This window comes from Aythya marila (assembly GCF_965140915.1).
Source record: "Aythya marila genome assembly, contig: HAP1_HAP1_SCAFFOLD_154, whole genome shotgun sequence".
Lineage (NCBI taxonomy): Eukaryota > Metazoa > Chordata > Aves > Anseriformes > Anatidae > Aythya > Aythya marila.
Genome location: NW_028137218.1, coordinates 162,576 through 178,660, shown reverse-complemented (window position 1 = coordinate 178,660; position 16,085 = coordinate 162,576). Strand labels below are relative to the sequence as shown.

The window sequence follows — 16,085 nt, the reverse complement described above, 5'->3', positions numbered from 1 at the left end:
GACACGGACGGCCTCGGTGAGTCGTGGTAGAGCCTCGGGCAGAGAGGCAGGGGCTGCCCATGTTCACAGAGGGATGCTGCTCTATTCGGAGCTTCTTCTATTTCAGCCAGAATCATTCAGCGATTGGACCAGACCACGGCACACTCCTGGCTGCTCTCCGGTTGAGAAGTCAGCTGGAAGGAAGAGCTGCCAATGCTCTCCAGGACGGGTAAGATTGCCCCAACCCATACCCATCGCTGTCCACAGTAAGCAGGAAGGTGACACGATCAGGCTAGGACAGGAGTGACTGCTCCATGAGGACGGTTGGACACGGACAGCCTCGGTGAGTCGCTAGATACACTTGAGCAGAGAGGAAGGGGGTTTATGAATAAACAATAAATGTTTGTTCATTGTCTTTTGTAATAAAAAAAACAAGGAGTTCTGTTTGAGGAGTGGGAGTTGCGAAAGCTCCCTGCTGAAGTAAGGAGCTCTATAATGCTTGACTAGACACTATGAAAATTCTTTTGCTTAATGTAACAAAAAAAGAGAACCCCCCTTTCCTTCTCTCTTTCTGCATCTCAGTTGCCTCTTTTGTTCAAAGACACTGTTGCAAAGCTCATGTAACCACCTCCTGATAAGTTGCTAAACTAGTGTATCAACATCCTGCCTTCCTGTCTCATGCTGGGCCAACATGACCAAATAAAAAAAAAAAAATGAAGAAGTTGAACCACAACGCCGAGGAAGACTACGGCCTTCATCTTCACGACCACCAGAGGGACAGTGACGACCCCCTAGCAACAGTGCTCGCAGGCGCAGAACATACCAGGATGTGCTGTGTAATCCCGGAATTACCAAGATATAAAAAGGGACCCTGGTGGGGGTGATGTGCATGCCGTTGGAGGAGCAGAGACTCCCTGGCCGCCCAGCGCTGTTTTGCTTTCTGCTTGCTTACTCAATAAATTCCTTTCTATGATTAATACAATGCTTTCTGAAAATTAATTAAGGGGGCAACTTATAACATTGGTGAAGAAGAATGCAGCCTAATGTATGTCCATTTCCTGAGCCATGGCTGGCCGCAGCATGGGGGCTGCTGAGGAAGCCCAGAGTTGCATTTGTCCCAGCAGCTGTGGTGCCAGCAAATAGTAGCTGTCCTTTTACTGGCCTGGGAGTGTGAGGAAGTATTTTGTAATCTGCATTGGTGATGGCACAAAAAGACACTTCCTTCACCAGTGATCTACATCCTTCTTCAGGTGAATTTTCAGGATCTCTATTCATCAAAGGAGAAGAAATACTGATGGTCATGAGCACTTGCATTTCATTGCTTTCTCCATCTTGGTGTACTCCCTCATCTTCCAGGCACTTCCACCCATCTTGAATAAACTATCCATATTGAATGTCCCCTTTCTAGCTGCCTGTCTGGACCTATGCACTTCCCATGGTTCTCCTGCTTCGTCCTCCCCTTACTCTTTGATCATTCAGACTACTCTCACTGACCCAGTTGCTGCTTTGAGCTTCATTGAGTTCAAGCTTGACCATCAATTAGCAGTCTGCTTAATTGTTTCTGTAGCAAGCTCCTCATCATTTATCATTGAATTAAGATCATACGGAATAATAGTAATCTTAAAACCTAGAATTTCCTATCAGTCAGTAGAAAATACTTAATTTACAGTCATGCTTTTGGGAAGGTAAACCTGACTGAAGACAAGATGAGGAACTTGTTTTGCTGTTTGGGAAATTGCTGCATGTTTATTCCTGCCTGTTTTATAATACGGAAAAACCCTTCTGTGTGCAGCCAGGTCTCTAAGGAAAGGAGGTGGGAGCTGGTGCAAAGGGGCTGTAACATCCAGCTGCAGACTTCAGTGCAGAAGTGTGGAGTAAGAAAAAGTGATGCAAGCACCAGGTGGCCAATGAGAGAAATGTCAGGGTTGGGGTGGTGAGGAGCAAGGTTGTCCATGCACTGTCAGGCCTCAAGACTCTGCTTTTCCTCCCTATGGACGTCTCCATAGGGGAAGCCCTGGGTTAATATCAATTGAAGAAAGATGCTCAATACTGAAATGCAACAATATTCATCCTTCCAAATGAGAAAAGTTTTGTATTAGTGCTTTTTGAAATCTTCCTCCTCAACTACAGCATGAAAGCTCCCCAATTAGTTGTCCAAGTCTTGAAGACTTGAATAAAACTATGGAAGACATATGGTTCCTTAGGTGTTTCTGCCTTTTAATGAGTTCCATGGTGGATTTTGGTGCTCAGTCTGTGAAACTCAAGTACTGAGAGGAGAATGATGCAATTGCTTGAGCAAGTAAAGTCAGAAGGAAAAGTTGAAGTGACTTGGAGTATTAATGGGCCCCACTGAGGACTGTTACCAGGAGATTCTCCTCAGGGACTTGTTAGGACAGATAATTGGAGGCCATGATTACAGATAGGCAAAGCACTGTGCTGAGAAAAGTCTGGGTTTATTGTGCTGCAGTAAAAGGGCCAGGTCCTGACTCCAGCTACTGGGTGGGGAGATCCTGCACCCCCACATCTTGCTCAGCGCTCTTGCTGGGGGTCTGTGGGATATGGTGGGTAGTGTGATGCCAGGAGAACAATGGTATGACACCTCCCTGCCTCTGCACAGGGTCTTAAGAAAGCAATGAGCCCCCTTGCAATGACTGTACCTCATCTCCTCATAGGCTCTATCCAAGGGGACAAAAATATCAGGGCTGCTGTGGCCTTCTCTTCTTGCCAGCGCCCACCTCCTTGTCACCTCCAGACTTCCCTGTGCTGCCCCACACCTTGTCCAGTTTCCCTGATGGCTGCAGATACCCATCTCTGTTCACCACCTTGCTCACATCCTGGCATTCCTCTGGTTTCACCAATGTCTTGTGAACCCTCACCAGCTGTTCCTTCAAACACAAAGCCATGGGCTGATCAAAGATACTCTTTGGGTGACCTCTAGCACCACAGCACAACCCTTTGAGGGACATTTATTCTTCTTCATTGCCAGTGCTAACCTTCCAAGGTGCATTTTCTGGCAGGTTTTACTCTCCTGCTCTTTCCTACTACCAAAGAAAGCTCCATCAGGGTGGAAACCACTCCTAAAGTAGGCATCCCAACCCAATGGCCTTCTTGTGGCCCGTCAACTAACCAGACAGCAGTCACCTCACCAGTATCTTCTAAGATGTCCATCTGCTGACCTTATAGCTTTTTCTGTAGACACAACCAAGCCTTGTGCCTGCTGCTGTCCAGTCATGTACTCAAGTAGAAGGGACAGGACAACCCATATGTGGGCCTTCTTTCTGTATGGATCCTTCTGGGTATGTGGGCAGATGGGATCCCACAGTCAGCATGCCAACCAAGTGCCTTCTGTTGGCCTTCCAGGACAACTGTCAGATGTCAGCTGAAAAGTACCGATCTCAGGTAGAAGTGTGACCTGTCAGCTGCTTCAGACAGAAGTGACCTCACAGTCCCTTTCCGTGACATGTTCCTGCTGCTGCCCTATCAACTGCAGAGATAGAAGTGACCTCATAGTCACTTCCACAGTCACATTCCTCCAACTGGACTCCCACAACGACATCACTTTATTTGTTCATCCCTTAATCCTTACTCAAAGGCTCTCAACTTTGCCATCACCAACTTGAAGTTCAACACAGTGCTAGTGTGGAACATGCTTTGTGTTAAGGGAAGGAATCAGGGTGAGCAAGAGAGGAAAGGTAATGGAAAGGGGTTATGGACTAATTTTGGATTCAAGTGGTCAAAATGAGAGAAGTGGATTCCTGTCAGCGTGTAGACTGGCATTCAGATTTAGTTATTAATGTAACAGGTTAAAAAAGGGTAAGGGCCTCACATGACTGCTTTAAGTCAGCTTTATGGTGGGATAAACATTACCTGAATATTCTTACCTCTCCAAAATTGTTACCTTCTGCTATCCAAGCTCTTCTTTCCTCTCCCAAATCTCACATCTCTCCTGGCCAGGCTCCTCCTGCCTTCCCCATATCAGTCATCTTCTTAGTGGCAGCTTTCTGATGGCTTTCATGAACTCGAGAGTATCTGTCTCACCTCTGTTGGCTACTTTGTTCCTGAGAAAGAAGCAGCTCCTAAGGCAGCATGGAGAAGGACACAAAGGCTGTCGGAGCACCCCGTGCAATGTGCCCAGCAGCTCTGCAACACCACAAAAGTGCACTTCCTGCCTACATGTTTTGGTTCTAGAATGGCTCCTATGGACCCAGAGTAACTTTTTCCCTGCCCTCATGAAGGCTTTGTGTTCCCCCAGACATCTCAGAGGCAGTGGCCCCCTCTGTGTCAAAAACTGAAAGCAGTCCTGAAGGATGAATTAGGCAAAAGCTGAAACTTCTGACACGACAAAACCTCTTCAAGACCTCTTCCTCTATGGGGCCTGCCAGGGACTTAGGAAGAGAGGATCTCACAAACTATGTGCAGAGCAGGTACATCTGCTGGCTTGTCATGGAGACCACCAGAGGTGAGCCTAAAGGCACAGATCCCAGCCAGGAGTCAAGGGATGACCTGTCAGCTACTTCAGAAAGAAGTCAACTCTTAGGCTGTTTAACAGCCATTTGCTTCCTACTGAACTTTCTGGACTTACTGAAGTTTCTGAGGCACCACTGCCCTCGTAATACCATACTTATAAAACACTCCCTTCTTGGGCCAGAATCTGCCCAGGTGGAAGTGAGCTGGTTGTGATCCTTCCAGACCATGGCACTGCTGCTGGACTCCCAGCCTCTCTGACGCACAGCAGCTAGTTCCACCAGATCATCCCCCTTCCACCAGATCAGGGGGATGAGTACCCAGAGAACAACTGGTCTTGCCGCTAAAGACTGAGGCAAAGAAGGCATTAAGCAACTCAGCCTTTTCCTCATCTCTTGTCACTAAGTTTCCTCCCGCATCCAGTAAAGGATTGAGATTCTCCTTAGTCCTCCTTTTTGTGTTGATGTATTTATAAAAACATTTTCTGTTATCTTTAACGGCAGTAGTCAGAATGAGCTCCAGATGAGCTTTGGCCTTTCTCATTTTGTCCCTGAAGATCCTCACAAGGTCCTTATAGTCCTCCTTAGTGGCCTGCCCTCTTTTCCAAAGGTCATAAACCCTCTTTTTCTTCCTAAGCTCTAGACACAACTCTGTTCGTCCAAGCCACTCTTCTTCCACATTGGCTCGTCTTTGGGCACATAAGGACAGACTGCTCCTGAGCCTTTAAGATTTCCTTCTTCAAGAGTGCCCAGCTTTCCTGGACTCCTCTGCCCTTCAGAACTGCCTCCCAAGAGACTCTGACAACCAGTGTCCTGAAGAGCTCAAGGGCTGCCCTCTGGGAGTCTAAGACTGGTTTTACGATCCCTCTCCTGACTTCACCAAGAATGGAGAACTCTAACATTTCGTGGTCACTCTGCCCAAGCCAGCTCCCAACCACAACATCTCCCACCAGTCCTTCTCTGTTTGTGAAGAGAAGGTCTAGCAGGGCACCTCCCCTGGTAGGCTCACTAACCAGCTGCGTCAGGAAGCTATCTTCCACACTCTCCAGAAACCTCCTGGACTGCTTCCTCTGAGTTGTATTGCATTTCCAGGATATGTCTGTGAAGTTGAAGTCCCCCATGAGAACAAGTGCTGATGATTTTGCAACTTTTGCCAGCTGCCTGTAGAATTCCTCATCCGTCACCTCATCATGGTTTGACAGTCTATGGAATATCCCCACCAGGATGCCTGCCTTGTTGGCCTTCCTGCTGACCCTATCCCACAGGGATTCAACATTATCATTCTCAGCCTTGAGTTTCACAACATCAAAACACTTTCTAATATAGAGAATCACGCCACCTGTGCTGCTTGTCCCTTCCTGTCCCTTCTGAAGAGCTTATAGCCAGACATCGCAGTACTCCAGTCATGGGAGTGGTCCCACCATGTTTCAGTGATGGCAACCAAGTCATAGCTTGCCTTTTGTTTCTTTGCTATTGAACAGTGGCTATAGCTGTTTATAATGGACGTGCATCAATAAAATCTCTGCTAATGGCCCAGAGGAATTTGGCACTTGAAACATCACTCAAATGTCACCATGGCACCTCCAATGTCACCTGGTGTCTGCATCTGAACAGCTCCCTCCTGGCCTCTGTCTCCATTCAATATGCTGGGAGCTGAGACAGGCAGCTGACATGCAGCTGCCTGGTTTATGCCCACCTGAACCAGGTCAAGAGGAATCCTAAATTGTGTGGGTTGTGTGTGGAATGAGAAAGGAAGCAGATCCACATTCTAGCCTCTGGACAGCAAATAAAGAAGTAGATGCCTTGTTTTACTCAGCTGAAACTCTTTTCTCAGCAGGGGGAAGACAGGTCCCTCCCTGCCCTTGCCTGGGTGTTCTGCCTAAAACCAGGACATGGAAAAGTAATTCTTGGACCTCATAGTTTTTCTGTATGAGTAATAACAGTGCTGGAAAAGGGTTTCTTTCTGAAATAGCGGGAGGAAACATCAGTGATTACTGCAGTCTGTTTCAAAGTTGATTCCCCTGGAGACCCAGGGACTTGTCAAGAGCTCCCTGTGCTGCTGAGCTGGGCTGGGCTCCTGGGCCCAAGGGGAGCTCCTGGAAAGCGGGCAGCACTGCAGAGAGACAGCTCTGCCCAGGAGCAGCTCCTCTGCATAGCACAGCAGGGCTGGGGGCACTGCCTGCAGGGGACAAGGGCGGCTGAGAGAAGGGAGGGAGATGTAAAAGGCAGTGTGGAGGGGGGATGCTGAGAGCTGACTGCAGGAGAAATCTTCACAGTCCTGAACAGGGTAAGTCTCTGGCTGCAGGACAACGCAGCTGTTGTTCCTGGTGCCATCTCCAGATTTGCTGGCAAATCCCACAGCCTATGGGATCTTTCAGGAGGACTCTCAGTGTTTGGATTAGAGGAAAAAAACAAGCTCTGGAACAGTGATCATCTGCCATTAATAACTGAAGGACAGGACATGATGGTTCTTTCTCACAGGGCTGGCCCCAGGCTGTGCAGCCCGGGTGCAGTCAGGGGTGTCCAGGGCTGTGGTGCAGAGCAGGGTCCCTGCTGTGCCCCAGGGGCTGTGTGCCAGGGCAGGGCCTCTGCTGCCCGCCAGGCTCAGCACTCAGCCTGCCTGGGGAGCTGCCCAAGGTGCCGCAGGGAGAAGCTGTGGGTGGAAGGAGGACCCACAGAAGGACAGGGCAGGGCAGGGTCCTGCTGCTGTTGCCCAGAGGCTGCTGCCTGGGGTAGGCAGCTCTCAGCTCTATAGCACCCCCAGGCCATCTCTGGCAGTGATTCTTGACAAGATGGACCAACTCCTGTACTACCTGCATGGAAGGCACTCTCTAGAGTCTCTGCTCTCATTTTCCTGCCCTGAAGAGCAGTCAGGAGAACGCTAATGGAATTGTCTGCTTGTGTCAGTTACTGAAGCTGTTAGATTATTCCACTGAAAGAGATCTGTATTTCTGTGAGGAATCTCACAGTTTTCCTCCACACTCTATAACCTATATACTTCATTGTTTTGTGACAGATTTTTGGATGTCCTTCTCAGCACCTAAAATACTGAGAAACCTGTGTCCAGTGGGTACCTGAGATCCATCCCCAGTGGTTTTCAGCAGATGCTGTAGGGCAGTACTGACTCTGGCTGAGCCCACACAGGATCTGTCTGGTCCCTCTACACCCATAGGAACTAAAACTGAGCACTAGAGGCAGGAGCACATCTTCCTCAAAGGGAAGTAGTAGTCTATCTTGCTGAGCAGGTTTTGATGAAACATAATCTATAGCTATAGGTATTGCAGAGAGAAATCTCTCTAACTTGTTCTGTGTCTTTTCCACCATTGACAGCCATCCATGCTCTGAGGCAGCAAATGTCCAACAGCAGCTTCCCCACTGAGTTCCTCCTCCTGCCATTCGCAGACACACACGAGCTGCAGCTCCTGCACTTCGCGCTCTTCCTGGGCATCTACCTGGCTGCCCTCCTGGGCAACGGCCTCATCATCACAGCCGTAGCCTGCGACCACCGCCTCCACACCCCCATGTACTTTTTCCTCCTCAACCTCGCCCTCCTCGACCTGGGCACTATTACCACCACTGTTCCCAAAGCCATGGCCAATTCTCTGTGGGACACCAGGGCCATTTCCTCCTATGGATGTGCTGCTCAGATTTTTTTCTTTTTCTTTTTCCTTTCAGCAGAGTTTTCTATTCTCACCATCATGGCTTACGACCGCTACATTGCCATCTGCAAGCCCCTGCACTACAGAACAGTAATGAACAGCAGAACTTGTGTCAACATGGCAGCAGCTGCCTGGGGCATTATTTTTCTCTATGCTGTGCTGCACACTGCCAATACCTTTTCCCTCCCCCTCTGCCAAGGCAATGCCCTGGACCAGTTCTTCTGTGATATTCCCCAGATCCTCAAGCTCTCCTGCTCAGATGCCTACCTCAGAGAAGTTGGGCTTCTTATGCTTAGTGTCACTGTAGCATCTGGCTGTTTTGTTTTCCTTGTGTTGTCCTATATGCAGATCTTCAGGGCTGTGCTGAAGATCCCCTTACAACAGGGACGGCACAAAGCCTTTTCCATGTGCCTCCCTCACCTGGTTGTGGTCTCCCTGTTCATCAGCAGTGGCACATTTGCCTACCTGAAGCCTCCTTCTATGTCCTCCTCTTCTCTGAATCTTTTGCTGGCAGTTCTGTACTCGGTGGTGCCTCCAGCAGTGAACCCCCTCGTCTACAGCATGAGGAACCAGGAGCTGAAGGATGCAGTGTGGAAAGTGATGACTGGAGTGTGTCAGAAGCAATAAATGGCCTGTTTTCTTCTGCATATCACTCATAATGTAACTCATTATATTCCCAAATGTTTATTTTCTGTAAGTGTGCCTTGCTGTTTTTTTTGTTTGTTTGTTTGTTTTCCTTACTTATGATTGTGTCTGCAAAGGCACAAAGACATAACATTTTTCCTTCCCGTCATTTCAGTATCTACCTGCCTTGGGTGACTCCAAGACTTGGTGGAAACAATGAGCCAGGCTCTCTGTATGTTTAAATAAAAGAAAGGACCCTGTAGTTACTTTCTTGCCTGAGATCCTTCCTCAGACACCTGTGATGGAACTGCAGAGGCACTTGGCTGTGTGCAGAGGTGGAGGGGAGAAGAGTCCTGGCACAGCAGCATTACCAGGGAGCCCGAGGGCTTGGTCTGTCCTGGGGTGCTCTCTTTCACCTCCCACACTCTCCTTCAGAGCCCTTCTCTTGCTGTGAGTTCTGACTGCTTTTGTTGCTTGCTCATTGAGCAGCTGTGGGGAAGTCCTTTGTCCACAGGCCAGGGTCTCTAACACAGCTGGCTCCGTACCAGCACCTCCAGCATGAAAGGGGATCTGGCACTGAGGGCAGTGCCTGAAGGCTCAGCTCTTCTCCCACATCTCATCTCATGGATATTGCAAAGGAACAGACTCAAAGGAGGCTCCTTGCTTTGCTTGTTTCTCTGTGGGCTCAGGGCGACGAGATCAGCTGATCACCAAGGATCAGCTTTTAGGCAGGGAGGGCTGATTTTGGAATTGCCAGCTGGTGTCTGGCACCCATAGAGATGGTGACTTCACTTGCCTGTATCCACAGCATGCAATAGGTGTGAAGGCGGGCAGGTGCCTTTCTGGAGGGAAGTGGAAGTCACCAGGAGAGCCCGGGGGATTGGCAGGGACAGTGTGTGCCAGGGAGTCAACAGGACATGGAGCCCACAGAGCATGAGCATGTCCAAGGTGGAGCCACCCAGAGGTAAGATGCTAAACCTGGGCTGGAACAGGCAAAGGAGAGCTCTGCAACTGCAGGGAACACAGCAAGCACAGAGAAAGCAGTCTGCTGAATTAGTTGTTAAACCTCTAGTGAAATTTCAAAGACTAGATGGAATGAATCACCCCAAAACATCTCTGACATTGGAAATGAGTTGGACTCAATGAGCTTTGTGTGTCTCTTCTACGAGGGGAAGGCGAGGAGGTGAGGTAATTTGCAGATGTCAGCAGCAGGGACAGTGCCACTGCCCTCCACTTTTCCACTTGCTGCTGTTAGGAATGTTTTAACAATTTGTGTCTATAAAGAACAGTCCTGTCTGTCTCTGGGCCCTGCACTAGCAATTTAATTCTTGAACCACAGATGCAGTGTGTCCCAGTCTCCCCCTCATTCTAGTCAATTTATCAAGTCTTCAGAAAATACTCCTCAAATTTATGAATCTGTTTGCTTTTGTTATTCCGGACTTCTATTTCTAACAGTTACAGCCTTTTTTTCCGTCTTCTTCGAGATTAACTTAACACTGCTATAGGTGTGAGTGTCCCTTTGAATGGCTGGTGAAGAATGTTTTAATTACTGGTGAAGTGTCAATAAGAAAGCTATTTGTGTTTGTATGAAGTCTTTGATGTCTGGGGGTTTCAGAACAACTGATAAGAACTAGTGACTGTTATGGGATACTATGCAGGCCCCTGATATCTGGCCAGGTGGCCAAGAGATTAAGAAGAAGAAAAAAAGAAGCTGAAGGATGGCTGGGAGACAAGACCTGCAGGGGATGTTCTATAAACTTGATACGGTGCCAAAGGAGTACAAAGGGGAAGGACGAGAAAAAAACTTGGAGAGGAAGACTACAAGACTTCAGCATGAAAGACCCCTAGAGACCCCCAGAGGGACCACCAGAGACTGATGCGCATGCTCCAGTAGGACGGACTGGATCCCGGAAGCTAATTATAATAACCTGTTTTTTTTAGAAGTAGTAATGAATATGTATTAGTCTAGGAGCATAAAAATCAGCTGCTAGATGTAACTGGTGTGCGTCCTGGTGGAGCGTAGACTCCCGGTGCACCCAGCGCTGTTTGCTTACCTCTATTCTTTTATATTCTTTTAATAAATCCTATTTTTTATTTAATCCTAATTTGAAGATTGAGCCATTTCTAACACTGCTTTGGGGCCATTCCAGCCTGGGCTGCTCTGCTGGGCTGGGCTGGGCTGGGGAGAGGACGGGGAGGTGTGGAGAGCTGGGGAGGGTCTGGGCTGTGCTGGTCCCCTGGCAAAGACAAGGAGGAGCAGCAGAGCAGGGGCTGGGCTGGGCCCTTGTTCTCTGGACACCCTGGCAGATGCTGCCCCAGGGCAATGGTCCCAGAGCAGCCCCTCACAACCACCTTTCCCAGCACTGGGCTCTTGGCCCAGCTCACACAGGTGGTTTGGAAGGACATGGAAGGACACCAAATGATTACATCAGGAATCTACGTTTGCCTTGTCCATATGAGACGGCCCATAGTATTGGTGCAGTGAGATGATCCTGAGTGAACACAAGTGCCAGAAACTATTCCCTAAGGTTGCTATCATGTGCAGTGGGACAGACAGAGTCTCAAGGTCCCCTCTCTTTAGAGGTATGGTCTCCTGTGAAACCAGCTAAATAAAGCAAAATTAGACATCATGACTTTCACACCAACTCCTTCTCTGTAGACTTCTCACCATTTTCCTAAAATTAATTTCTTGATTCACTTTTCCACACAGAGATGGGCATTTCCTTCAGGATGCACTGGTGTTGATAAATGCTACATGGGGAAACATGAGGGACTGTGCAGGGCATCCCCTGCACCCACTGCTCCTGGGGGGGGAGGACGTAGGCTGGGAAGAGACCTCCTGAGCACAACTACTCCTTGTAGCCCTGTGGATGCTGGCTGTGAGGTCACTTCTGTCCCAGCCCCTGGCTGGCCAACAGCAGGGAGGCAGAGCCTCCGGGGTCATAAAGGCCATTAGAAAGCTGCCCCCGGCAGGATGACACGTATGGGAGGCCAGGGGAAAGCCAGGAAAATAAAGTGGCAGATTGGTGGAGAGAAGACCGAAGTGGCTAAGAGAAAAGAAAGATTTGGAAGAGAGAAAAGGGTTTCAGGTAAGGGTGCTGATGCTGGAAAATATTTGTTTGGCAATATTTCTAACTTGCAACCCTAGGACATACATGTAGTCCTACCCAAAATGCCATCCCTCACCCTGAACAAATCCACTGCTCTAATCCCCAGCATCAAATCCTACCTTGAACTCAAACTCCAAACACATCTCCTGTTACCATTAGTCTTAACCTATTGATCACCCTAATCTCAGGCCTTTAATTTCTATTATTAAATTCACAATTTTAATAGCAGCCCTCATCCCCAAACAAAGCAGATAATAAAACCGTAACCAAAAATCTAGCCCATACCTTAAACAGTGACTGGCTACCCAAAGCAGAACACCAAAGCCTCCCTCTAAGACTCTGACAAATCCCTAAACCTGGAAAGCAAGATCTAATCCCTAGACCCTAACCTGAAGACCTAACTCCCAAATCCCTGCACTCTGATCATGTAATCAAATCAGGTTGGCCCCAAGAGGCTGATACAGATCTGGCCAGGTCATAGGGCTCAAGGAGATGGGTGGGGATGTTCTTCTGAGGTAGGTCACCTGTGCCTCAGGATCTCAAGAGGAGGCCCATGGCTGTGCAGGTGGGTGTTGGAGTATTGTGCCTAAGGGCCTGATAGGCCGCCTTCAGGCACATGGCTGGTGTATCATAGAATGATAGAATATCCCGAGTTGGAAGGGACCCATAAGGATCATCGAGCTCAACTACTGGCACCACACAAGTCTACCCAAAAATTCAGACCATATGACTGAGAGCACTGTCCAAACCCTTCTTAAACTTCAGCAGGCTTGGTGCCGTGACTATGTCCGTGGGGAGCCTGTTCCAGTGGGCGACCACTGAAAATAATAAAATAATAAACAAAGAAAATAATTCGGTGCCTGCCCCTCCATTCTCCCTCGTGAGGAAGCTGTAGACCACGATGAGGTCTCCCCTCAGCCTCCTCTTTTCCAGGCTGAACAGGCCAAGTGACCTCAGCCGCTCCTCATACGTCTACCCCTTAGGCCCTTCATCATCTCTGGAGTCCTTCTCTGGACGCTCTCCAATAGTTCCACAAAGAAACCCATGTGAGCCTCACCCATAACCTAAATCTCCCCTCTTTTAGTTTAAAACCATTCTCCCTTCTCCTGTCATTAAGTGATTGAGAAAAAAAAATGCCCTCCATCTTTTTAATAAGCTTTCTTTAAGTACTGAAAATTTGCAATGAGGTCACCCTGGAGCCTTCTCATCTCTAGGCTGAACATCCCCAGCTGTCCCCCGGGAGTCAGTACTGGGTCCAGTCTTGTTCAACTTATTCATCCTAGACAATGCAACAGAGTGCAACCTTAGCAAATGTGCTGGATACAAAACTGGGAGGAGGGGCTGATACTCCAGAAGTCTGTGCTGCCATTTGGAGGGACCTCGGTAGACTGTAGAACAAAGCAGTGAGGAACCTCATTAAGCTCAAGAAAGGCAAGTGCAAGGTCCTTCTCCTAGGAGGAATAACCCCATGCACCAGTAGAGGTTGGGCGGTGACCTGTAATAAAGCAGCTCTGCAGAGAAGGACAAGGCAGTCCTGGTAGACAGCATGTTAGCCATGAGTCAGCAATGTTCCCTTGCACCAGCAATGTTCCCTTGGCCAAGAAGGCCAACGGTATCCTGGGGTGCATTTCAAAGAGTGTTGCCAGCAGGTCAAGAGAGGTGATCCTCCCCCTCTACTCAGCCCTGGTGAGGCCTCAACTGGAGTATTGTGTCCAGTTCTGGGCCTCCCAGTACATGGAACATGGAACTGTCCCAGTACAGGGACATGGAACTACTGGAGAGTCCAGAGGAGGGCTACAAAGACGATGAGGAGACTGCAGTATCTCTTATACAAGGATAGGCTGAGAGAGCGGGGCTTGTTTAGCTTGGAGAAGAGAAGTCAGAGAGGGGATGTCCCTTAGAGGGGGATGAGAGAGATATGTTCTAGGGGAGTTTTATATATCTTTTTAGCTAAAGATCCCATGTTAGGGAAAAGGCAAAAAGGAAGGCAATATTTTTAGGAGGTATACCCTGACAAAATGCTAATACTTACATTTCCAGTCTCTGAAGTTCTCATGGAATCTATCTTATACAACGTCTGGCACCTCAGAGGTGCTGTACTTGAGAAGAAGTTAAGAGAAATCTCAACTTTTTTGTATTGAAAGTTCTGGGCCCCATTTGAGCCTTAAGACAACAAACTCAGGATGAGATGTCTCAACTGAGTCCTTGTGATCTCTTGCCTCAGCTTGGGAAAATGGGATTCCTGCCAGTCACAGTCTGGGTGTTCTGCCTAAAAGAGGAAGAGGACAAGGTGATTCTTTGATGCAACTCCTCCTGATAGGAGAAATGACACTGCTGAAAGTAAGTGTCACTCCTCGTCTGGCGGAGGAATCATAGGGGATTGTGTCAGCCTGTTTCAAAGTTGGTTCCCTGAAGGCCCAGTGACAGACATCTCAAGGGACACAAGAGAGGGCAGGGACAGTGAGGCCTTGGGATAGAGCTCTGCAGCTGAGCTGGGCTGGGCTCCTGGGGCCAAGGGGAGCTCCTGGCAAGCGGGCAGTGCTGCAGGGAGACAGCTCTGCCCAGGAGCAGCTCCTCTGCACAGCACAGCAGCAGGGCTGGGGGCACTGCCTGCAGGGGACAAGGGCAACTGAGAGAAGGGAAGGAGATGTTAAAGGCAGTGCGGAGGCGGGATGCTGAGAGCTCACTGCGGGAGAAATCTTCACAGCCCTGAACAGGGTAAGTCTCTGTCTGCAGGGCAATGCAGATGCAAGTATCCTAGGGGTCTCTTCTACAGTTGTCAGATCCATGGCACATGGATCTGTGGCTCTAAACTACAGTAATATAGGTTTCCTGGCTTATATACTGGCTTCTCCAGTGCAGAGGATGGGGCTGTTTCCTGGATCAATGATTTCCTGCCTAAACTGTCAGAGGGGCAGGACATGAGGTTTCCTTCTCACAGGGCTGGTGGCAGGCTGTGATGCCAGGTTGCAGGCAGGGTGCCCAGGGCTGTGGTGCCAAGCAGGGTCCATGCTGTGCCCCAGGGGAGTGTGCTGGGGCAGGGCCTCTGCTGCCTGCCAGGCTCAGCACTCAGCCTGCAGAGGAGCTGCCCAGGGAGCTGTGGGCTGAAGCTGTGGCTGGTAGGAGCAGGTCAGGGTCCTGCTGGTGTCCAGAGGCTGCTGCCTTGTTCAGACTGCTCACAGATCCACAGCACCCCAGGGGCAACCTTAGGTGAGAACAAAAGGAAAGACCAGCACATGCACTAACGGAAGGGAAGGAAATCTCTGGTGTTTCTCATTTCTTTTACCTGTCCTGAAGGAGAGTCATGGGGCATGATAATGGAGTTGTCAGGCTGTGTCCTTCACTGAGGCTTTCAGAGCATGACACTGAAAGAGAACTGTAGGTCGATGAAGAGCCTCAGAATTTCTCTTCACACCCCTCTCCTTACAGAGAACACCAACACCACCTTTAGTGTTCCTCAGGGGATTGCTGGATGGCCTGCTTGGAACCTGAAAATAGAGGTGCCTCTGGCCACTGGGCACCACAGATTCATCCCAGCGCTCTTCAACGGATCTAGTAGGGCAATAGTGACTTCTGCTGAGCCCATAGAGGATCTTCCTGGACACTGAGGCACCTCAGAGAGAACAAAACAGAGCTCATAAGGAAGACACAGTATATCTTGTTGAGGAGGAATCTCTGAAACACAGTAGCAGTTTTGCTCAGACAAGGCTCACTAATGTGACTATTTTTCCTCCAGGGAAAGGCATCCATGCCCAGAGGCAGCAAATGTCCAACAGCAGCTTCCCCACAGAGTTCTTCCTCCTGCCATTTGCAGACACACGTGAGCTGCAGCTCCTGCACTTCGCGCTCTTCCTGGGCATCTACCTGGCTGCCCTCCTGGGCAACGGCCTCATCCTCACAGCCATAGCCTACAACCACCACCTCCACACCCCCATGTACTTCTTCCTCCTCAACCTCGCCCTCCTTCACCTGGGCACTATTACCACCACTGTCCCCAAAGCCATGGCCAACTCCCTCTGGGATATCAGGGCCATTTTCTATGCAGACTGTGCTACCCAGGTCTTTTTCTTTGTTGTCTTTGTCACAGCAGAATTTTACCTACTCACCGTCATGGCCTATGACCGCTACATTGCTATTTGCAAACCTCTGAACTACAGGACAATAATGACCAGCAGGACTTGTGTCAACATGGCAGCAGCTGCCTGGGGCAGTACTTTTCTCTATGCTGTGCTGCACACTGCCAGTACCTT

At 49.2% G+C, this 16,085-nt stretch overlaps 1 protein-coding gene across 1 annotated transcript in view; it reads left to right on the top strand.

The window, feature by feature from the left end:
- LOC309891030 (olfactory receptor 14A16-like) overlaps positions 1-13,675 on the top strand; it is a gene marked incomplete at both ends in the record, with an annotated part of 33,102 nt that extends 19,427 nt beyond the window's left edge. The window contains 2 exons of the mRNA XM_082785424.1: positions 12,819-12,881; positions 13,567-13,675. Coding sequence (XP_082641550.1) covers positions 12,819-12,881; positions 13,567-13,675 — 172 coding nt within the window. The remainder of the gene's footprint in view (positions 1-12,818; positions 12,882-13,566) is intronic.
- Positions 13,676-16,085: the final 2,410 nt, after the last annotated feature.